Here is a 24,710-nt window from a genome sequence, read left to right on the forward strand (position 1 = left end):
GGCAGAGGAGTAGGAAGGGGCTGAACTATGTGTAAGTTGGTACATGAGAAGCAGAGCACTGGGGGCAGAGACTGTGGACGTTCAGAGAACAGTAAATAAACAGTCCAACAACCAACTCTCACAAGTGACCTGCAGATATACTTGCATAAGAGCAAAATGACTTATCAAAGCATTATTCCTGGCAGCAGTGTTTGGAATAGCAAAGGATGGAGAATGACTTAAACATCCATCAAGTGGGCACGGGTTAAGTAAATTGTGGAGGAATTCTATACAGCTGTACAAAAGAATGAGATTGTTATGAAAGATCTCTAAGATATGTTCTTTAGTGGCAAAGACAAAGTTAAGAGTAGTGCAGAAGAGCATATTTCTTATGCTGCCATTTGTGTAGAGAAGGGAAAATTTATGTACACACACACATATATAACATGTGCTTTATACACATTAAAATTTTTCTAAAAAAATCAATATAAAACTACTCCATGGCGAATGTGTCTGTCAGGAAACTAGGATCCGAGAAGATAAAAAGAACAAGTGGGAGCAAAGGTTTTCACTGCATGCCTTTTGGTGCTTTTTGATTTTTCAACCATGGAAATATTTATTCAAAAATTTAAACTGGTAATGATTATGCCTATGTTTGCATGTAAATGTGTTTGCATATATTTTTCTTTAAATGGACTTCAGAAAACTTATCTGAACAACATGAGTGAAGAAAAGAAAGAATGCAAGTATCAGGACAGGGGAAGAATCCTCCAGGCCAAAGAAGAAGAGTCAGACCTAAAACAGGAGCGGGGTGGGGAGGGGTTGGAAGGTTAGGATTGGCGAATAAGGGATGGCCAGAAAAACTATCGCAGTGATGAGAGAGACCAAGTGAGACAAACAGATGGAATGAGAAAGTGAGAAAATACATGTGCGAGAGTGTGGCTGGGGGCACGGTGGTACACAGTCGACCCATGAACAACAAGGGTTTGAAGTGCACGGATCCACTTGTACAGGGATTTTTTTCAATAAATACGTACTACACAGTCTGAGGTTGGTTGAATCCTTGGATGTGGAACCATGGAAATGGAGGGCCACCAGTAAAGGCACGCGCCTATTTTCAACTGTGCGGAGGGTCGGCACCCCTAACCCCCATGTTGTTCAAGAGTCAACACTAATTTGTCATATATAAGAAAATCTGGAGAGGATATATGCCCCGCAGCTAAGAACTTATATTGAGAACTGGAGGTTTGAAGGTTGAGATAGAGGCAGGATAATCCTAACAGAAATGTCCAAAGAACACTGGACCTTCTGATCTGGGAGAAGGGAGAAGATCGAATGTAGGGATGATAATTTGGGAACTCTCAGAATCTGGGTAATAAATGGAGCCAGTTATGGGTAAGAAAACGGAAATGACAGGAGGACAGAACTGTGCTGACAAACGAAGGGGGTGGTGATGAAAGGCAGGCCTGTGGAGGCGACTGAAGAATGAACTAGGAGAGAGGAGCCAAAAGAGGACATATCACAGAAGTAAAGGAGAAAGAAAATTATACGGAAGAGTTGGCCACAGCATCAAATACTTTTGTAATGTCGAGGAAGAGGGTGACTGCGACGAGGCTTGGGTTTGGCGATCAGGGGGCAGCTGGTAACCAATGAGAGAGCTCACTGAGCCACACGCAGATGAGGGGCAGAATCTAGGCTGCAAGGGCTGAGGAATAAGCGGGAAGAGATTGTAGACAGGGCATACAGGCTATTTTTTAGAGAAGTTTGGTAAAGAGGAGGGAAATCGGCAGCTGGTCCACGTGGCAGGCACGGTGGAAGGTGGCGGCATAATGGGAAGACTCTGAATGACGCAAGACAAGAGGGGTGGTTCTAGGGAAGAAGGTGGAGGTCCAATCCACTATCCCATCAGTTCAGAACCCCTGACCGGAATCAGTCCATGAGGAAAAGGATCGCTTTGAAAAGGATGAACTATGCTTCCTCTGAAATACAAGGAAAGACAGAGAAAGGATACCGAGAAATTTCCAGGTTTCTAAAATAGGTAAAACGTGTTGTAATTTTCTCTTTATGTTATGTGGCAAAGGTTGCCTGTGGATCACGGAAGGTGTGAAGCACTGTCCAACAGAACTTTCTGCAGTGATAGCAATATTGTATACCTGTATCTTCAGTATGGTAGCTACTAGCCATAAGTGGCCATTGAGCATTTGAAATGTGGCTCGTGTGACCAAAGTGAATTTGTTGTATTTAATTTTAATTAAAAAAACTATATGTGGCTAGTGCTATGGTATCAGATAGTGCAGATTGAGGGGTTAGAGGATGCTGGAAAAGAAGGTAAGCGTGGGCTTCCCTGGTGGCGCAGTGGTTGAGAATCTGCCTGCCAATGCAGGGGACACGGGTTCGAGCCCTGGTCTGGGAAGATCCCACATGTTGCAGAGCAACTAGGCCCGTGAGCCACAATTACTGAGCCTGCACGTCTGGAGCCTGTGCTCCACAACAAGAGAGGACGCGATAATGAGAGGCCCGCGCACCGCGATGAAGAGTGGCCCCCACTTGCCGCAACTAGAGAAAGCCCTCGTACAGGAACGAAGACCCAACACAGCCAAAAATAAATAAATAAATAAATAAACCCAAAGTTAAAAAAAAAAAAAAAAAGAAGGTAAGCGTCACTGTGTGCAGTGAGACAGTAAGCTAAGCATAAAAAAGCTGCCCGGGAGCACTGCTTTTCCTTCAGTAAACAACATAAACTGGGTCAGGAATGGAAATTCATCTCAAGTCACTGAGTTCCTGAGTGACTGCAGACAAGATCAGGCTTCTCTTCTGCTACCTGCAAAATAAAAACTGGAAGCATCCCAACAATTTATAGAAGAAATGTCCTTATAGGAGGGTCCAGAACAGCAGTAGTTTAGAAATGCAGCCAATAGCAGGCTCTAAATTACCCACTAAAACCGGTGACCGAAAATTAATGGACAGTCAAAATCCACAGATAAGCCCCTGACTTTATTGCTGGACTTTCCCCAACATTCTCACCCTTCAGCTAACGAAAAAGCATTTCAGCTCACCTCTACTTGTTGAGTTACTAATTAGCAAGGAAGGGCAGACAGGCAAGGAGCCTGGGCTGGGCTCATGATCAGTCGTCAGCAACTCTCTCCTCAGTAAGGAGTTTGCTGTGCTAAGAGTGGCACTTACATCACAGGCATTTAACGCTGACATGAGGTGACTGTTTCATATTCCACAGGGAAAACTTAAAATCTTATGTGAGGATATAATTTAAGTGCTAAGTGATATTCTAAGAAAACAGGTCCTGTGTACATTTTTCATCTTCCTTTGGTGGAATGTCCACAAAGGCGTTTTTTATTTTATTTTCTTTCTTTCAAAGGCATTTTTTAAAAGACTACCATTATCACTCAAATTGCATCAAATTCACTCCCCATTTCAAAGACAATCTAGCAATTCTATACCTAGAAATTTATCTTACGATAACACTGCACAATCTGATGGAGGGGATCTCAAAAATTGTTTTAAAAATGATGATGCAGGAAGACTGAGAAAAAAACTGCAGAAAATGACTGAGGATATTTTTACGAGTTTACATAAATCAGTAAGGATCCTCTAAGAGACCCAATACATAAATGGGCAAAGAACACAAACCAACAGCATTAACCAAGGAGGAAATATGACTAACGGGTATGGACAAACCTCCCTCCTTTCCATTAACAACAACGAGATATCATCATGTGGTCCCATCTATCAAACTTTTCATTTGCGAACATCTATTGTTTCTAAGCTTAAAGTCATTCCCTCTTTAGAGGTTTGATATATATATTTAACTTGACTTTTCTCTATTTAAATTATTTTTACTTAAATGGTCTTAATTTATAAATACACAGTTGATCCTTGAACAACATGGGTTTGAACTGTGCGGATCCACTTGAACGTGGATTTTTTTCCAATAAATTTAGCATCTGTATTTTCATTTTACAGTTCTTTAAATTAAATAAGCGATGGGGAAAGTTTGTGTTCTTTAGAGATCACAATATATGGAATCAAAAGAACTGGGTTTGAGTCCTGATTCTATCCAAATTGTTTCACCTTCCTGCCCTTGGGTGAGACATTTATCAATTCCTTTGTTTAGAGGCAGAAATAGCAGTATGTAGATTTTCCACTGCCTATAGGGGATGGAGAGGGGGAGGTTAGCACCCCTAAACCCCTGTGTTGTTCAATGGTCAACTGTACTTAAATTTATAAATGTACTCGATTTATAAACGTACCTAAAGGTTAGGAAGATTAGGAAGGCAATCATTCAGAAATAAAGAGCACTGAAGAACTATGTTAAAATCTAATTTTTCTGATACATTTTCCAAATATGAAAGTAGGAAGAGTATATATAAACTTTTAACAGTCTTTAAAACTGAAGATGACAGAGTAATCTGAACTTTGCAAGGACAATAGAAACCACCAGAACTTAATTACAGTTTGAGCTCTACAAATCTCTTGGCCTCAGTCCATGCTAACTTAGAAGACAGCCAACCATTTGGGGCCACAGGCTCTTCTTAGGTGTCAGCAGGAACAGGACATTCCTGCTGGGTGAAGTCTAAGCCATGCAAAGAGGATACAGCTTCTAAAAGGAGGATGTGGCTAAGAAAGGAAAAGAACACTTAAACTGTATAAATGAAAAGAAAACTTATCACTCCATCAACTAAAGTAATATTTTAAATGACAATAATAGTAATAACTAACATACATGACACTTAATATGTGCTGGGCATCATATATACATACACACACACACAAACTATATAGAAGGGATTGTGAATGGATGGATGGATGGATATATATATGTATATATACATGTGTGTATGTACATATATATGTATATATAGGTGTGTATATATATATGTATATATAGGTGTGTATATATACATATATATGTGTGTATATATACGTATATATATATCCCATTTTTTTTAACCTAATTCATTTGGCAACAAAATCTGATCTGAATAAGTAGAAAAGTATTTATAATATTTATCCAACTTGTGTAGCCATGATTATATTTTGCTACAGCAACAGAAATGTGTTCAATTATGGGGTGTTGCCCAGAACCTTTCTGGAGTTATTGTCTTATATGCTATCTATGAACCATATTACTGTTTAAAATGGGAAATATTCCAAATCCCAAAATACATTCATGTTAGGAAGTGTAGAACTGTATTCACTCCTTTAATCCATGCAACTTTCCTTTGACATGGGTACCATTATTATCCCCACTTTACAGATGAAGAATGAAGGCACAGGTCACATACAGTAAATAAAAGAGCTGGCATTTGAAACTAGACAGAATGGCCTCAGAGGCTGTGTTCTTAACCCTTCCACTATAGTTTTAAAATGTTCTAAGTAATTTTATCATGTAGAATATTTTTGATTGGCATGTGTGACATTATCTGAAGCAGTTGACTTCATCTTGCTCATCTGGGTAATATCTATGACCCCATTCTTACCCATCCCATCAACTTAACAAGTGTGTCCACCATCTAAATTTGAAGCTCTGAGACCTGGGTACAGGTACTCTGCTAGAAGGATTACATTTATATCAACACATTTTCAATATATATTGGATAAAATGTTTAAATCTAACTACTAATTTTTGACATTTATTAAAACTATACAGACTTGAATATGAGCTTGAATAGTATTTAACAATGGGGGTGAATTAGTTTCCCTAATCATCAATTGCATGAGTTTGCAAGATGGTAAAGAGAATATATGTACTTTATGCATTTTTTCATTATTTTTTTATCCATATAGCAAGTCTTTGAGGTGGAATGAAGTCTGTCAAATGGTCTTTTCCTAATTTTAAAGACGAAGCAAATATTGAATTATATTGGTTAGCTCAGTGTCAACATGAGACCAAGACTTCAATCTTTCACTCCAGGAAGTACATAAACTATAACTTGAAAGCACATAGTCAAAAGATGTTTGAAATGGAAATATGTTGGGGTCCTAGAAGCATGGTTTGTGTAATCACACAGAATATCTCTAGTTAGAGTCTGTGTTAGACTAAAAGGGGGGAGTTGGCAGGGGTGGGAGAGAGACCTCTGACAAAAACATAATGAAAGGGAACATTCGTTCAAAGACCACATTTACTAGAGAAAAAGAGGCCATTCTGGAAGTGAAAACAGAGGTGAAAATTACTTGGACAGTTTATTTATTGACTATTAATACTAAGAACAAAGCATCTGATAAAATTTTGCCTTACTTCTCATTGCTTAGAAGAAAGAAGAAATTATTCAATTTTGCAAACATTTCTGAATTTTTCTTGCATGCCAGATAATTTGCCAAGTGCCTGGGATACTTAAACAAGTTCAAACGCTGAGATGGAAGGAAGCTCTTGAGCTCTGATCTCTAACAGGAAGTGTCCAAAACTTCCTTTCATGGTATACAAAGCCCTTCACGTTCTGATCTCCAAAGGGCTTTGCAGCCTCATCTGTCAGAGTAACAAAGTTAGCTATCATCTCTACTGCTTTTCAGCACTTTACATCCTTATCTGCCTTAACCAGATCTTTACTCTTCCAGGTATTTCCAGTCGCCAAGTCCAGGGGAATTCTTTTGCCCCATATCATCTGTCTCTGACATTTCCACCTTCCACTTTTTCCTGGCTCTTTCCCTTTGGGCAATAAACATGTTCATTTATTTACATACAAAAAAAACCCCACAAAAAACCATAAAGACTTGTACATTAGCACTGTATAGTTCTTTTAGTTTCAAATCACTGCTTGTATGGAAAAGGTGTTGATATTACCTCAGGATGATGTTACTTGGTTAGACTCTAAATATAACATGTTATTTTATTTTAAAAATATCTAGCAAACAGCCACTAAGAACAGCCATATCTGTACAGCCCAACAATATCACTTCACCCTAATCTTTGCCAAGTGAACCATGGCTAAAAAACTAAGAACAACTAGACTGAATTCAAGGAAAGTAACCATAATGTGCACCTCAAATACCATTCCAATCCAGAGAAATACCAAACAGTGTGCTGGCAAAAAGGTATCTGCAGTGATGAAAATTTAATAGAAGGCTCATAAATCTCGGATGAGACTCTAATCCAGAATCTTCTAAGTTTGGCCCATTTAAAAGAAATCACATAAATACTTTCAGTCTTATCAAATCTTAATGTTGCACAACAAATATTAATTCTTGTCTATGAGCTATTATAATATTATTGAGTGTTTTCATGTGCTAAAGGCTTCACATGCACTGGCTCATTTAATCCTCATTTTATTCGATGAGAAAGTTGAGGCACAGAGTGGTCAGAAACATGCCCAGGGTCACTCAGCTAACAAGCAATGGTCTGTCAGACTCTCAAACTAAACTCTTCTCCAGTGAACTATAATGCCCCTCATAAAAGCCTCTTTCACTTGGCTTAGAAAATCAGTTTCATCACAGGCCTACCTTTCTAACTGGTCTTCTTCCTTTAAAAAAAAAGTTATAATACATTTCAAAAAGAATAAATAATATCTAGATGATCATGTATCCAGCACCCAGAAGTAATACATTTGAATTTTACTATATTTATATCAAATTGTATAAACAAGTAAAAACATAACATGTAGAGATGAATTTTAATTTTCCCCCCTCCCTAGAAGTAACCACTATGCTGAAGTTGTGAATCTTTATACATCCTTTGTTTTTAAACTTCACAGAAATATATCTTACTGTAACATCCTTAGTAACACATGAACCTCACTTAATATATTATATTTCCTTTTATGATTGTGCTGTACTGTAGTTTGTTTCATCCATCAATGCTGCAACAAACATCCTTATTTTTCCCTCATAGCAACTGATACTCCTTCCACTAGCTTTGTATGAATAATCCCACTTCTCTGCCACTAAACTAAACTTTGGTGTTGTCAGATCTTCCAATGTTTGTATCTAAAGTAAGGTAATGTTACCTAATTACTATTTTATTGATAATTTGCATTTACTGGATCACTAGTGAGGTTTAACATCCTTTGTATGTCCTTAGCCATTTTCTCACATTTATGAATTGGCTATTCATAGTCTCTGCTGATTTTTAAAATTTCAATTGATTTGAAAGAGTTCTTTTTATATTCTATACATTAAACCTTTGTAGCTTATAAGGGCTGAAAATATATTCTCCAGTCTGTGGCTTGCTGTGGTAGGCTCAATAATTATTGTTCCCCCACCACCATCCAAAAAGAGGTCTACATCCTAATCCTGGAACCTATGAATATGTTAGCTGATATAGTGGAAGGGACTTTGCAAATGTGATTGAGAGTTAAGAATCTAGAGATGGGGATATCTGTCTGGATTATCCAGATAGAACTAATATAATCACATAGGTCCTTATAAGAGGGTCAGAGACAGAGGATAGAGAACAGAAGTTGAAGTGATAAACTTTGAAGATGGAAGAGGACCATGAGCCAAGGAACGCTGGGGACCTCTAGAAGCTGGAAAAGGTAAAGAAACAGATTCGCCCCTAGTGTCTCCCAGAAGGTATGCAGTCTTGCCGACCCCATAATTTTACCCCAGTAAGACCTATTTTAGACTTCTGACCTCCAGAACTGTAGGATCATTTCTGTTGTTTTCAGCATTAAATTTGTGGTAACTTGTTACAGCAGCAACAGGAAACGCATACACTTGCCTTTTACTACTGACTTGTATGTTTTGCGTTTAAATCCATCCTACTCCAATATCATTAGCATAGTTTTCCATATTTTCTTCTGTTTTTTTCTTCCAGTGTTATTGAGACATAATTGACATACAGCACTGTACAGGTTTAAGGTGTACAGCACAATGATTTGACCTACATACACTGTGAAAGGAGGACCACAGTAAGTTTAGTGAGCACTCATCATCTCATATAGATACAAAATGAAATTGGAGAAAATTGTTTTTCCTTGTGATGAGAACTCTTAGGATTTACTTTCCTAACAACTTTCATATATAACATACAGCAGTGTTAATTCTATTTATCATATTACAAATTACATCTTTAGTACTGATTTATCTTATAACTAGAAGTCTGTATCTTTTGACTAACTGCCATCCAATTCCCCCTCCGCCACCCCCCACTCCCCGATAACCACAAATCTGACCTCTTTTTCTTTTTGACCTCTTTTTCTTTTTGACCTCTTTTTCTATGAGTCTGTTTGTTTGTTTTTGAAGTATAATTGACCTACAACACCATGTTAGTGCCTGGTGCACAATACAGTGGTTCAATATTTCTATACATTTCAAAACAATCACCGTGAAGTCTAGCTGTCATCTGTCACCTTACAAAGATATTACATAATTACTAACTATATGCCCGGCACTGTACATTTCATTCAGGTTTGTTTTTCACATTTAGGTTGCCATTAATCCATCTGGAGTTTATTTTTGGTGTTTGGAATAAAGCAAGATTCAAATGGTATCTTTTTCCATGTAAAGGGCCAACCGTCTTTCGTAATAGCCCCACTGAAATGCTATTTCTGTCACCTTCCAAATTCCATTATTCACGTAGGTCAGTTTCTACGCTCTCCTATCCCACTCTTCTGTTGGTCTCTCCTTGCACTCACTATCTTAATTATTACTGATGAATAATGCAATATCTATATTTGGTAGGACAAGTGATCCTGCCTATTGTTCTTAAAAATAATCTTGGCTATTCTGAACCCCTATCTTTGCCAAATTAATTTTAGAAGGAGCTCATCATGTTTTACCACCACCCCTGCAAAAGACAAAAGATTCTGTAAGCATTCTGCCTGAAATTTTATTAATTTGGGGAAGACTAAAATATTTACAATATTGAGTCTTTTCATCTATAAAATCTCTCTCCATCTTTTATGTCCTTCAAGAAAGTTTTTACAATTTTCCTCATAAAGAACTTACTTGCATTATGTTAGATTTATTTCTAAGTATCCTATATTTTAATTGCTATTTATCTTGTAATTGGCAACTTTTAAAGATTTCTGTCTGTGGATATTCTTGACAATTTTGTTTCTTCCTTTGTAACTTTTTTGGTTTTAATCTTATTAAAGTGCCTAGGACTCCAAAATAATGTTGAATAGAAGCGGTGATAGTAGAGACCATTGTCTTCTGCCTGAATTTAAAAGGAAATGCTTCAGATATCTCACTTGGAAGTATGATGTTTACTGTAGGTTTTTGTTGGCCTTCATGTTCAAAATGTACACAGTAGTTACTGCTATTAACTATATATGAGTTCATCTGAAAATTTAATAGTAACCAAACTCCTCTACACTTTATAAAGTCACTGCTTCCTTTCATCTGTGGCTGGATTTACAGTCACCTTCTATTTATAGCTGTACCCCTCCCTTATTCATTACTCTTGCACAGAATGAATTATTGTCTCGCCAATTCTTATTCTACCTTTTAAGATCATTTATGTCATCACAGTCATAAATTTCATTTGAACTTTTTCTACAACCTCTTGTTACAATGTTTCTTTTGCTTTGCCTGCTTATAGCTACCAGGATTGGATTATACTTCAAAGGAGGCCAACTTCCATGCCAAGCCACCATGGAGACACTAAAGAAGTAATGAGAAGACTGCTGCTCCCATGGAAATGCAACAAAAGCAGGTTACCCCACACACTACTAGACCAATGCTTAAAACATTTTACTTAATGTTCCCCACCCACCTCTAGCCCCTCACCAACTGTTTTGGGGACTGTTATATGGCATAACCTTATTGAAAGCTAACATACCATCTTATTCCCTCAGACCATGTGAGGCCTAAGACTGGACACATTGCTTTTCATGTCCAATTAGGAATATGCCCAGGATACTTATTCTGTTGAAGTGGAGGCTGTCAAAGATGTAAAAATACCTGTTCTAACAGTTTTTTTACAGATGAGTTAACTGAGGTCAAAGTAAACTAGGTGATTTGTACAAGGTCACACTAGTGAAAAGCAGAACTGTAAACTATGCTCGCAGCTCCTTTCACTGTAAAATGACTGCAGGGCTTCCCTGGTGGCGCAGTGGTTGAGAGTCTGCCTGTCAATGCAGGGGACACGGGTTCGAGCCCTGGTCTGGGAAGATCCCACATGCCACGGAGCAACTGGGCCCGTGAGCCACAATTACTGAGCCTGCGCGTCTGGAGCCTGTGCTCCGCAACAAGAGAGGCCGCGATGGTGAGAGGCCCGCGCACCGCGATGAAGAGTGGTCCCCACTTGCCGCAACTAGAGAAAGCCCTCGCACAGAAACGAATACTCAACACAGTCATAAATAAATAAATAAATAAATAAAAGAACGTGAATTTCTTTAAAAAAAAAAAATGACTGCAAATTATGCATCCATGGACCTCTAGAATGTAACGTATGTCTGCACAGATAGAATTCAGCCTGGAGCAAACTGTCATTTGCAAGACATACTGATCTTGTATGAAGATGAAGTGTTAGGATTCCTCAATATTATACCATTATGACACTTTAGCACTAAAAGTCACAGCATGTCTGGGAATGCCAACTACAAGCAACACCCTCATAATTCTGCAGTTTTAACTAATAAAAGCAAAAATCAAAAATTTAGCTCATATATACGTAAAGTTAACTCAACTGGACGTAACATTTCCCACAATGAATCCAGAATCACACTGGATTGTGGCATAGGCAGTAGTATTAACCAATCTATAGAAAAAGGCATATCAATTCCTAAGTAGGAACACAGTAGGGGGACAGGGGCCGTGAAAGTAATCAGAGAAGCAGGATAGATACAGGATAGTGTGTCTAGAATTTTCCAAGGAAAGGAGATACAGAATCTGGAGAATGCAAACAACTGGGGAGGTGGGGTGGGGGAGTCTCTTTTGTGGGGAATATTAGCCTAGGTAAACTACTCAAGACATCTACCTAATTTTATCCAAATCTTAAAATGTCTGATGACTAATTTCATTTCCTGGGTTCTTCCAGAGAGGCAGAAAAATGCCCAGGACAGAATTCTCAAGTATTCTAGTCACTAGAATCCACCTACTACAAATTACCAGGTTGGCCTTCTGGTTTACCTATCAATCTCCTAGGTCTGATCAACTCAGGGTTTCAGGGCCACCAGGGTGAAGCATGGTTGACTTCACCAAGGAAATGTTACCTGTTGAGGCTGCTTCCTGGCCAGTTTGCAGATCTTTACTGGGATGCCCAACCTCACCTCATATTCCTTCCATTTCACCACCAAACCTACTGCCTAAACGTGGCTTCAACAAAGACCTTTCAAAGATTCAAAACATACCTGGTAAAGGCATTAAGAAAACTTATATGCTCTCCTTACATAAACTGAATACACTCTTTAATCAGTTCTTGAAGTGAAAAGGCTATAGCTCTCAAATTCTTTCCAAGAGGCACCTTTATCTACACTGCCTGGATTCCACAGGACCAAACCAGGGACATGCAACTGCACAGTTCAACTTATGTAGAGATGTTTCTTTTCTCTGTCTGTATTTTTACTCCTAATTTTAATTATTTATTTTTGACTTCATGAATGTGGAAGAAAAGTAACTCCTCAAACAAAAATAGTAATACCATTCATTTGGAGCATCTAAGTATCTGTCTGCTAGTTTGACCACTAAAAATTGCTAAAAAGTTCCCTTCCCAGTAAATGCAGACTACTTTCCCATGCCTTTTTCAGCCTTATCAATACTTGGAGAGACGGACCAAAACACATTCTTTTTTTTTTTTTTTTTTAAATCCAGTTTTCCTCCAATAGACAGGAAGCATCAGTAACCACTTAGTCTTTCCAAGTTGGTGTCTAAAGGCCACTAAGAGAGACCGAGGCTCTATTTTTATTCTTGTTCCTCAGCCAAGACTCTATTCTTACCCTGATACCAAGAATACTCTCTCCAGGAATGCCTTGAAATAAGACTACATTGCTGGGACTTCACTGGTGGTCCAGTGGTAAAGAATCCGCCTTACAATGCAGGGGACATGGGTTTGATCCCTAGTCAGGGAACTAAGATCCCACATGCCGTGGGGCAACTAAGCCCATGAGCCACAACTACTGAGCTCATGAGCCTCAACTAGAGAGCCCACGTGCCGCAAACTACAGAGCCCATGAGCTCTGGAGCCTGCACGCCACAACTAGAGAGAAGCCTGTGTGCCGCAACAAAGAGCCCGCCTGCCGCAACTAAGACCTGATGCAGCCAAAAATTTTAAAAAATTGAAAATAAATAAATAAATAATAAATCTTAAAAAAAAAAAAAAAAAAAAAAGACTACATTGCTGAGGTTGGGATCGAAGATCCTGAGTATGATCATCACTCCTGGAGTCAGCTCTGGTTGAAAGATCTGACTGAGTCACTCCTGTCACCATGTAGGACTTCTAGTCATCACTGTGTAAATCTCAGCTTTGACCAAATGCTCCTAGGGAATCATCATAACTAGACATCTTGAAAATATTCCAGATCCTTACTACGTCCTCTGCAAAGACACCACTAACTAGCAACCCGGAATGAATGTCCCAGAATAGCTATCCTGTTTTTCTCACACTTAAAATTCTGAGTAACTATGATAGGAAGGAGAAATTACTTACTCTATAAATGTAAGCCTCCAAGGTGACCCAGATAAGTCTGCACACCCTAGGCAGGAAAGCCCTAGTTCCCCCAAAACAAGGTTTGAAATCAATACCAACGGTGTTCCATGACATCAAGTAACATTGCAAACCTAAGCAGCAGACAAGCTGTCATGTGACTTATCTAGCAAAATAATAAAATGATCAGGTTATTATTTTTATTAAGCAGCTCTACCAATTACAGCCATGATACTAATAGCTAATACTTATTGAGCGCTCACCATGTGCTAGGCATTTTACAAGCACCATCACATTTAATATCCCAGTGGCCTTACAAAGTACGACTATCTTTTATAGATGAGGAAACTAAGTAACTTTGTCAATGTCACCCAAAGTCATTAAAGTATTCATTTAAGCTCAGGGCTATATTACTCTACTTCCTAAATTTTGCATTCTGATCAAAAAAAAAAAAAAAAACAAAGAAAGAAGAAAAATATCAATCTTGGGAATTCCCTGGCAGTCCAGTGGTTAGGACTCAGTGCTTTCACTGCCGAGGGCCAGGGTTCAATCCCTGGTCAGGGAACTAAGATCCCACAAGCTGCACGGTGCGGCAAAAAAAAAAAAAAAATTCAATCTTTCATTAGTTGGATTTCATGAGTGAATCTCAATTTTACAATCTTCAAGCAAGTTACTTAAATTTTTATATTTTCCCCTGTATGATTTCTTCCAACTTCATGTTAATCATTCATGGTAATTAAACTGGACGAGAAAAAGTCTTATAAGTATGCATCAGCGAAGTACTTACATAGTCAATGGGCTTGAGGGATTTGACTCTAGATGTCGGGCAGCCACAGGAAGTAAGGTCAGCATACAGCCCTTCTTCTAACACACACTGATGATTAGAAATGTCCTCTTGGTAATACAGGAGCCAGCTGAAAAAACAAGCAGTGAAACATTCAGTCAAAGTGCATCAGTTGGCAGTTTGACTCATCATCATGCAGTGGGACTCAGGGTAGGAGGAGGACATAAAACTCCTGGTGCTGGTCAGTAGCAAATACCCAGAGTCAGTTTGGAAAAAAAAAAAAAGCTACTACTATCACCTATTGACTGCTAACCATGTGCCAGACTAGGTACTCTGCATGCATTATTTCACTGCGTACTCATTACTTTATGAGGTAGAAACAAGTGAGGTAGAAAAGTAAGGTGATTTGCCCAAGATTCCCCCAACTATTAAATAAATTTGAAATAAAACATCTGCTGTAAGATAAAGACATTAATTTCATTCAGTGCTTTCAAGTATAAAAACCTGGGATCAAATTATAGTAATTATTAAGTACTTTAACAGATTAGAAATTCTTTTTGAGAAAAACAAAAATTTGTATTCTTATTTAATGATGAGTTTGCTTTCAGTCTAGGCTGAGTTAGAAGCTAGACTCCTAAAATCGCACAACAGTATTTAAAACCTGTCACCTGCATAGCTGATAGCTAGCAGAGAGATTTTTTAAAAGAAATGAACCCTTTAGAATCTTCCATAGCAAATTATCTTCAACATAGCACTCATCAAAAGCTTGGTTAAGACATGCCATTTTGGAAAGAAGGGGCACAGGGGAGAAATGAATTGACTGTTACTACTTCAGCTTTGGTGTGTTTAAGTTCTAGCTCTATATTTTAAGATCACCAGAACTGTGCTCTAGCTATACGAAGTTAACTTTAGATAACCACAGAAATGCTCTGTGACAAAATTTACTGCCATGTCTCCTACGTAATAAGCATTTTATAGCCAATATTTCCGAAAGGTTTTTCAATGTGTTGGGCGTGCAGCTAAGCCCTTACGTGCATTTTTTATTTAGTCCTTATAAGAATCCTTTGAGGTAAGTACTGTTATTAGCCCACATTTACAGAGGAGGACACTGGGGTGCAGAGATGGTCCAATTTGCTTAAGATTACCTAGTGGTGAACTGGGCTCCAATCCTCATCTCTGAAGTATCCCCAGTACTTAAACAATCACCATGCTTCCTGTATTCTTTTATTAAAACTATAGTTTAATAAATTACACACAAATCTCAATAAAATATATAAATAAGATGTACATTTTGTATGTAGTTGGCCCCCTGTATCGACAGGTTTCCTACCTGCAGATACAGAGGCACGACTGTAGTAAGCCACTTTATATAAGGGACTTGAGCATCCACGGACTTTGGTATATGTGGGGACTCCTGGAAACAATCCCTCACAGATATCAAGGAACAACTGTGTATATAAATTATGTATATATATACACACACACATTATACTGAAAAATATGTATACACTATGTATAAATTATATATATATTTATTTATAAGTAAATAACATATACATTTCCTACATGAAGCAACACATATGACTAATTTGTCCTAGACTTCAGTGTCTAGGACAAAAACATTTCCCTCCAAAAAAGCAAAAAAAACTCCAGTGCTTCCTTTTATCAGAAAATTTAAACTATATCTTGCAAAATACCTTCTTTTTTCTTAGAGAAGAAAACTCAGAGTCAAATACTAGGAACAAGACTATTTCAGGCCCTTGATATACATATTTCTCACTAAAGAGTTGCAGATAATCTATTTAACTAACTGTGTCCTACTTTATGTGTTTTCACATTGTAAAACTTTCATATCCTTCTTGGAAGTAAGTATAAAAACAGTAACAGGTAGAAAGAGGTTCAAAGTAGTAAGAGCTATAGGAAATCAGAAAGGGAAAAGACTGTTTGATTTAGGGTTAATCAAGAAGGTTAACAGAGGGAATGAGGATGGACTGAACCTTAAAAACATATATGCAGGTTAGTATTAAGCAGGGTTCACGAACTTACGTACCTGCAGGAGGTCAGGCAGGTAATATAAATGAGTAGTGTACCAGATGAAAAAAAATTGGCAATATATCCTATGGTACACTGGGGAGCACATATGCCTCTATTCAACACCAGCTAATTATCACCAAAGGTGAATGCTTCCCCAGAGTTTCCAAATCTTCTGATTTTTAAAGATAAGGTGAACAACAGGTTCTTCTGAAAAAATATCCTAAACTTAAGTATTGATACAAAAAACTTTTTAAACATAGTGTTTAGGCCAACCAAATGACATCTGCTAGATTTACCTGAAACCTACCACCTTTGATACAGAGCAGGGGTTAGCAAACCACAGCATGTAGGCCAAATCCACCCCATAGCCAGTTTTCCAACAGCTCACAAGCTAAAACTGGTTTTTGCATTTTTAAACGGTTTTTAAAAATTAAAAGAAGATTTTGTGATATGCGAATATTATATACAATTCAAATCTCAACATCCATGAACAGAGTTTCACTGGAACACAGCAATGCTCATTCGTTTATGTATTGCCTATGGCTGCTTTGGTGCTACAGTGGCAGTGCTGAGTGGCTGGGACAGAGCCTGTATGGCCCACAAAACTGAAAATATCTACTACCTGGCCCTCTGCAGAAAAAGTTTGCTAACCCCTGGTACAGAGGGTAAGGAGGAAAACACATAGCTGAGGAAATGCCTGAAGACAAGAGGAAAGAAGGATAGTACAAGGATAGAATGGAGCATGGATATGGAAAATGAGACTCATTGACGGTAAATCCTGGAAAAGGAAGAGTCTGAACTTGATCTGACTGGTATTAGAGGGTGACTGGGATTTAAAGAAGAGTAGTAAAATATTAAGCTGGATTTTGGGACAAATAACTGGGCTGTGATTGGTTTGTGGTAAACACTGGAAATAAGATGACACTGGGGGACTTCCCTGGTGGCGCAGTGGTTAAGAATCTGCCTGCCAATTCAGGGGACACGGGTTCGAGCCCTGGTCTGGGAAGATCCCACATGCTGCGGAGCAACTAAGCCCGTGCACCACAACTACTGAGCCTGCGCTCTAGAGCCCCTGAGCCACAACTACTGAAGTCCGTGTGCCACAACTACTGAAGCCTGCATGCCTAGAGCCTGTGCTCCGCAACAAGAGAAGCCACCGCAATGAGAAGCCCGTGCACCGCAACAAGAGAAGCCACCGCAATGAGAAGCCCGTGCACCGCAACGAAGAGTAGCCCCCGCCCGCCACAACTAGAGAAAGCCCGCACACAGCAACGGAAGACCCAACGCAGACAAAAAAGACTAATTAATTAAAAAACAAAAAAGATGACACTGTAGTGTGGCTCATTAGGGGGCTGAAATTCCTCAAGTGGAATATAGGACCCCTGTCTCTACCAGTTCAAGAGAAACGGAGGAGAACGGATGAATCCAAGATATTTTGAAGGGAGAAAAGAGACTTTGATGAGTTATTAGGTAGATAACTTGACATACAGAGATGCCACTGTAAAGATACATACACTTAAAAGTGGCTAAAATGATAAATTTCATGTTATACATATTGTACCACAGTAAAAAATGATACATAGAATATATGTTAGAATATAAATTGAGAATCACATACAGTCTCATATACATGTGAGAAAGGTCCAGAACGTTGCCACAGTTGGAAGAATACAGAATAAAAAAAAGAAAAAAAAAAACGGCCCAACAATCCTGGGTGTGACATTTGGTGTGTGACCTTGGGAAACTAACTCTGAATCAGGGATCCTCATCTGTGAAATGGGGACAACAAATACTTTAAACAAACAAAAAGTTTTTAATTTTTTTTTTAAATTTAGGAGTGATAATGTCTTATCTGGACAAAAATGCTAATTTTTATAGCATTCTATTATACTACATAGTAAACACACAATATAAACATTCAAAATATTTAGGAAATAATCTAAGATAACAATCAGAAAAAAAACCCCACCAAAATGCTCCCAAAGTTGGCTAATCAGCATTCTATTTCACAGTAGCTTGTAATACAAGCTGGGCAAAGAGCATATAGGCAAATTAGCAGTTGACTAATGATTAAATATGTTTATTTCACTGTATACGCAAAAAATAAAGTTAAATCTCTGTAAATTTAAAAGAAATTTAGTGATGTAAACAACAGCAGAAATCATTCCATAAGTATACTTACCAACCCCGAAGAACTTTAAAAGAACATGGCGTGAATGATGAAGTCAAATCCGAAATTTCTTTGGTAAAATCTATACATTCACCTTGGAACCCTGGTTTACTGAATGCTTTGAGCTATAACAGCAACAACAGAACAATTAAACAGAAAACAGTTGCTTGACACCATCACAAAGCAAATGAAAACCTTTCGTTTCATGTACTTATAAAAATTCAGCAAAATGCTAGACTCGTGTTTTATTAACAAGGAATCCATGTTAAGGATGACATTCTCCTTAAACTCACTTTTTTCCCCCTTACGTATTTGCCAGAAATGTCAAGATTCATTTATCATTTCCATCCATCTCTTGCATCAGATGCTGGGCACAGAGGCCTAGAAAATAATTCTACCTATAAGAGTAAATCAGAATCCCTCCTCTACTAAAATGTGGTCCTTGTCCATTGTATCAAGCAATTATTATCCCCTGTGGTGAGACTACATGTGTAAAATAAGAAGCAATTTAGTGCTAAACACGAAGGCGGTTTGGATTGGTATGAGGTGTGGTGGCTATGCCCTTTCTCTCCCCAAGCCTTCTTGATCCACAGTTAATAAGAGGGAGAAGGAGAAAGCACAAGCGCATGCCCGTAAATGAGCATGAGGGTGCCTGTGAGACCATAGCAGCAGATGGCAGAGAAGACAATAATGATGGGATTAGTGGAAGATTTATGGTGAAGAAAGAAAGATGTCTGTGCCGTATACTTCGGCTTACCTTAAGAGTACCTTAAATGCACAGCTTACAGCTTTATATAACTACATTTCTGCTTTAGTCCTTTTTTGTCAAGGAAAATTCATGAAGTCTCAACTATAATTCCCTTTAGACCAGAGATATAATAATCTGCAACACTAGTGGCCTTGGATCTCTAATAAGTATGCAAAAATGAATGAGGCCTAGAAATATTTCATAATACAGTGGAGCCTTGAAATAACACGGCCCCCAGATCCACCCGGCACCAAGAGGCCTGCGTCGTAGCTAAGAGTGCATCATGATAATCATCTACAGCACCGCCCTCTCTCCTGCCACGGCTGTCACGGAGAACACGGCTTCTTTGAGCAGCTGATGTTCACCTTCATTTTCCCACGGGTCCTCTTAGAGACGGGTGGTCTCTGAGTTCTGAGGAATTGTTTCTTAGCTATCTCATCCTGCTCTGACCTTGCTAGGTCTGATATCAAAGCGAAGCCAAAACCAGAAAGCCGAGAGAACCCATTCCCCCTGACCAACCGGGGCTTGCACAATAAGATTTCCTAATGTGAAACGAGGCTGTGTTTGGAGCATTAAAACACCAAGGGACTCCCTGCCTTAAGGAAGCGTGATCCGTCAAGTTCCTACACCACGGTCCTTCGGTGGATACAGGGGATAGAAAGAAAAAGCAAGTCCAAAACAATACAAACCTCTGGAACGATTGATTCCCTGTATAAGAACAATTCTACATGTCCAGGCAAACTGCCCTGGATTCCTTGCTAAGAGCATATATTTTAGTTAGTGGTTTTTCAGACTATGTTTTTTAACTTAAAGGTTTATAAAACATGAGGCTAAAATGTAAATCGCATTTAACTCCCAAAAATGTGGAGTAATTTCTCCTACAGGCAAATATTATCTTTATTCACAATAAGAATCAGAAAAGGCACATGAGAACAGAGATCACGGTTGTCTGACTCACTACGTGGATTCCCAGTTTGTTGAATTAATTATATTCATATTGCTGAGCCTAAGACTTACACTTCAGTATTTCACCATGAAGTCGTGAAATGTCAAATCCTGGACAACTGACGATGCAAGCGAATCATACTGCAGATGGCGTACGTGGCCACCACCTATACTTTTCAGTCTCAGTCGTCACACCCAGAAGCACTAAAATTCACACACATACACACACTCACTCTGCCATAAAGTACTGTTTTGATTTGATGATTTAAAATACTCTTTACCCAAATTTTAAAAAAAAGGACTATTATATTGACCTGAGTTTATCTTTACCCCCCAAACGAGGTACGGTATTGATACACAGTTCACTCAAGATTTGTCCAACCCCAGAAAAGTTAACACCCCATTCCGAGTACCTTACAAATGCCTCAGGATAGAATAATTCTCATAATAATGTTCTCAGGATGGACCACCTGAAACCAACTCTGCACTTTCTAATTGTAATAATTAATCTGTGGTTTCTACCCTTGGTGAAATTAAGTGGCAGTGCCTTGGTGAAAATAAGTCTTGTGAAAAGCTAGCTGGGTGACTCACTATTTTGGTTTCCTTTCCAGGTTAATGGAGAATAAATGTACAAAACAACTCGGATAGGTGGCTTAGAACACAGATGAATAGTCAGATGAACAAGAAATGAGTGTACTTCGAACTATCCCCATTCCTCCATGCCATGTGAGCATGGCTTAATCCCTACCAGCACCAAATGGAACTGTATGGAAGAAGAAGAAAACAACAGTGTATCACTGGTTTCCAAGGTGCCTTTTCACATATCTATCTTTTATCTTCTTTAGAACTACCCTTTGAAGCAGATATTATCACCCCTTTATGATGAAAATTTTGTAAAATCCTTTGTTTATTATGTACTTTTCATTTATGATATACAGAAATAGATGTAATAGTTCTTCAATATGACAAACTAAAACCTCAAGAACTTAATTACTGAACAACAGTTGTGCTTTCTCAATTTATTTCACAATATCAGAAAAATTTTTGAACGTAATTTTATTTATCCCAATGCTAAAATAATTTCTCTGAGAAACATTCTATCCTGTCTAAACAAGACTTTCTGCAGCCCTTTGGACTTCCCTCAAATAAATGTACTGATTGTTAAACAAAGAACAGTTTTGTTTCCACTCTTCCATTACATCACATTGTCTCATAATGCAGTGCTATGTAGTTTTCACATCAATTACATATTCTATAATAATTTTACTTCCCTGTTTACTCATAGAAGGCTTTCTTTACTTAGGTAAGTACTACCTTCCTATTTCTGGTCTCTGGATTCTATAAAAATGATCTGGTCGTAGTACCAAAAAAATGTTTTCCTCTACTGCTCTTAAATCTTACTGATATTTGACTAAAACTATTGTTTTCTTATCCTCCATACATGATAACAGTAACCACCACTGTTAAAGATCCTGTGATCGCTCTAAAATTCAATTTGGCCGAATTATCCAATAGAAGAAAATATTCAGTTGCTTTTTCTCAGCTAGAATCATGTATAAAATGGAACAGAGGCTCAGTACTTAAAGAAATCCAAACTTCTAATTATATTTGCAAATGGACTTTTAAAAGATTCCAGGAAAGAAAGGTCCTTGGTTGGGTCAAAGTGGGGAACTGGTTAGAATTTCTAGAGAATGGATGCCCGACTACAGCCTCTCTGGAAACGAAACTCACTTTTATAAGATTTAATCTAGTGAGATTTCTGATATTCAGGACTTGCTAAAAGAGAGAGATGAGGACATTATGAACATAATCCACATTCTGTTCGTTTTTTGTTTTGTTTGGGAAAAAATAAAAACAAAAATAAAACGCCAGCTGCTAACTATGAAGAACTCTATAATGATCCTGTCATTGTATCAAATATTGGGAGTTGGCAATCAGACTTGGTGATCAATCTTCAGCCACAGGAAAAAATAATCTTCTCAATAAAAGGTGGTGTTGTGTGTCCCCAAAAAAGACATATATCATCATAATATGCTTACACATCAGCAATAATATTTTTATTAGCACAACTCTCATGCTATATATTAATTTCTACACACGTATATCTTCTGGCTTTTCCCTTCTTAGATTGCTTGAGGTTTCCTTTCAAATCACCAGCACACAAGAATTCCCGCTCTGACTTTAACTTGAGATGTAACTTCCTCCTTATACCTTAGATAGGGAAATTAACTACCCCATATGAACACACCTTCTGCATTGTCAACCTGACTGTCACAACTACTTGCGAAGGAAAAGATACCTTCTAGTTACTGAATGGAACCAGACTATCAGCCAAGATCTGTTTGTTTTTATTTGAGTAAGTGAAAACAAGCAAAACTTTCTGAAAATTTGGTCCAATGGAAATAATAAGGGCTTCAGTACTGGGTAAACTAAGGAGGCTTTGTCTGCATGTTACCAAATATCCAGCTGTCCTACACTAGTCAGAGACCTGTATTTCACAGGGCAGTGGCTGAGCTATATTGAGAAAAATAAGCAGGGCCAATTTCACTGGGTGTTTGCTGCTGCTTACTTTCTCTTCAAGTTAGATTGTAAATACTATAAATAAAATCCTCTGAGCAATCTGCCCCAAACAAGGAAGTTCATAAGAAAGAACAGGGATGTAGGAGGGGGAGAAACAGAGCTTAAAAGAATGTGATTTTTTTATCTGCACTTAAAACTCAGAGAATGTGCAGTTTGGAATTATCCCAGTTTACCTCTTTATCTACTCATGTTGTGTTGATTCATGTGAAAAAGTGCTTTGAAAGTCCACAGTTGGAGTTTTCTAAGATTCAAAATAAAGATCTGGCAGGAAGTGTCTCCAGAACAGCAACTGAGTTATATTCAGAGAGGAAATGTTCCCAATAGGCCTGAGCTAATCGGAAAATAATAAAACCTGGAAGCATTGTGAACAGAATCACAGTTAAACTAAGCTGATTTGAAATATATAAACACTGACATGAACACGAAAAACATACACACTCAGAGAAAAAGATTCAGTGTTATGGAAAACTAGCAAATTTCAAATATTTAAAATTAATCATTGTATTTGGTTTTCTGAAGAAATTTTTCTAAATTTGTTATTTAAAATGAGACAGAGGAAGCACTGTAATTCATCCCCTTTCTTTTATGGTTGTACTCCTCATATCATGATATATCTTTCTTTGACATAAAATCTTGGAATTAGATACTAAAAAAATGCCTCTTTTGCTACTTCTAGCTGTGTGAAATGACGCTTACTTAAATTCTAAATCTTTGTTTTCTCATTAATAAATGGGAATAAATCCTGACCTCACAGAGTTATTAGAAGCACTAAATAAGCACAATTTCTAGCCCTCAATGGATAATAAACAAATATTTAGGCTCCAGAGTATTACCCAATCCTTCAAACCATTAACACACTAGAAATAAAGGAGCAGGGTTGCAGTTTTATCAGTGCTTTTAAGAAATACGGGATTTAGGTATTAGAAATACATTTACATAATAAGCATGCCATTTCTCCATGGTAAGTCTGCTCCTCCACAGACAGCATAACGTACTGTGCTGAATATGAATGTGACACTGAGGAATGGATGGGCAACAGGAAAGAAGGAGTGGCAGAGGTTCAAAACGAACCCAAAGTGGTCAGTGCTGAAGCTCTAGTAGGAGAAAAAGAAAGGAACCGTGACAAATCCAGGCCAATATGACCAGTAACAAAGATGGGCACTCTTGTGCTCACAGGTTCCTAGGACGATAGAAGCTGCCCTGCCATACAGACCCATAAAAGTTATCTGAGGGAAAGGGACAGACTTGAGAGAAAGGGCATACGTTTTTAGTAAACAATTTAACAATTATAAGTTAAGAATATTTTTAAACATACCAAATGTGGAGGCTCATTTATCCCAAGTGGTTCCTGAAACATATATTAAAAAACATTTTAAAAATTATAATCATATAATCACAGTTGTCTTTGAAAGTACTGAAAATCTCCTTTGAAAAATGAAAAAATATATGGTCTGACCAATTTACTAGGTTCCTTGAACTGGTTAGGACCCTCAAATAACCTACGAAATTAGCTTATAATAATTTTAATGTTTATTACTAATTCATTTTGAGTCATATTATAGCTAGAAGAAAAATGTGCCCCAATAGTCCATTAGAAAGATAGAGTCTGAACTTGCCAACATTCTCTTTCCCATCACTATCTCCTGGGCACCCTATTGTGCTGCAGTGTTTGTTATTGACCACACTGGCCACACTCTTTCATAACTTCGTAATTTTGCACATGAGGAGATGATTCCCTCTTGGTGAGCTGCCTTTTCTGCCCCACTTCCCTTCCTGGCAAAATTGCTTTTACCCTCTAAGACATCTACTCAATGCATCCTCTTCTTGAGGAGAGGCATGGTCCCAGCTTGCCAGGCTCTCCATTCTCCCTTCCCCTGGTCCCTCAGCACTGCCTACACACTTCGTCTTCTCACTAGTCATACCATAAGCAATT

At 38.1% G+C, this 24,710-nt stretch overlaps 1 protein-coding gene across 3 annotated transcripts in view; it reads right to left on the reverse strand.

Annotated features, from left to right (window-relative positions):
- Positions 1 to 24,710, reverse strand: part of CRYBG3 (crystallin beta-gamma domain containing 3) — a 113,751-nt gene that overhangs the window by 19,035 nt on the left and 70,006 nt on the right. For all 3 annotated transcript variants that reach the window (XR_009008101.1, XM_057544991.1, XM_057544992.1), the window contains 3 exons: positions 24,093 to 24,125; positions 18,517 to 18,629; positions 14,304 to 14,430 (listed from right to left, as the gene is read on the reverse strand). Coding sequence is in view for 2 of the 3 variants with exons in the window: in XM_057544991.1 (XP_057400974.1) it covers positions 14,304 to 14,430; positions 18,517 to 18,629; positions 24,093 to 24,125 (273 nt within the window). In the remaining variant the exon portion in view is untranslated. The remainder of the gene's footprint in view (positions 1 to 14,303; positions 14,431 to 18,516; positions 18,630 to 24,092; positions 24,126 to 24,710) is intronic.

The sequence above is a fragment of the Balaenoptera acutorostrata genome, chromosome 4 (assembly GCF_949987535.1).
Source record: "Balaenoptera acutorostrata chromosome 4, mBalAcu1.1, whole genome shotgun sequence".
Lineage (NCBI taxonomy): Eukaryota > Metazoa > Chordata > Mammalia > Artiodactyla > Balaenopteridae > Balaenoptera > Balaenoptera acutorostrata.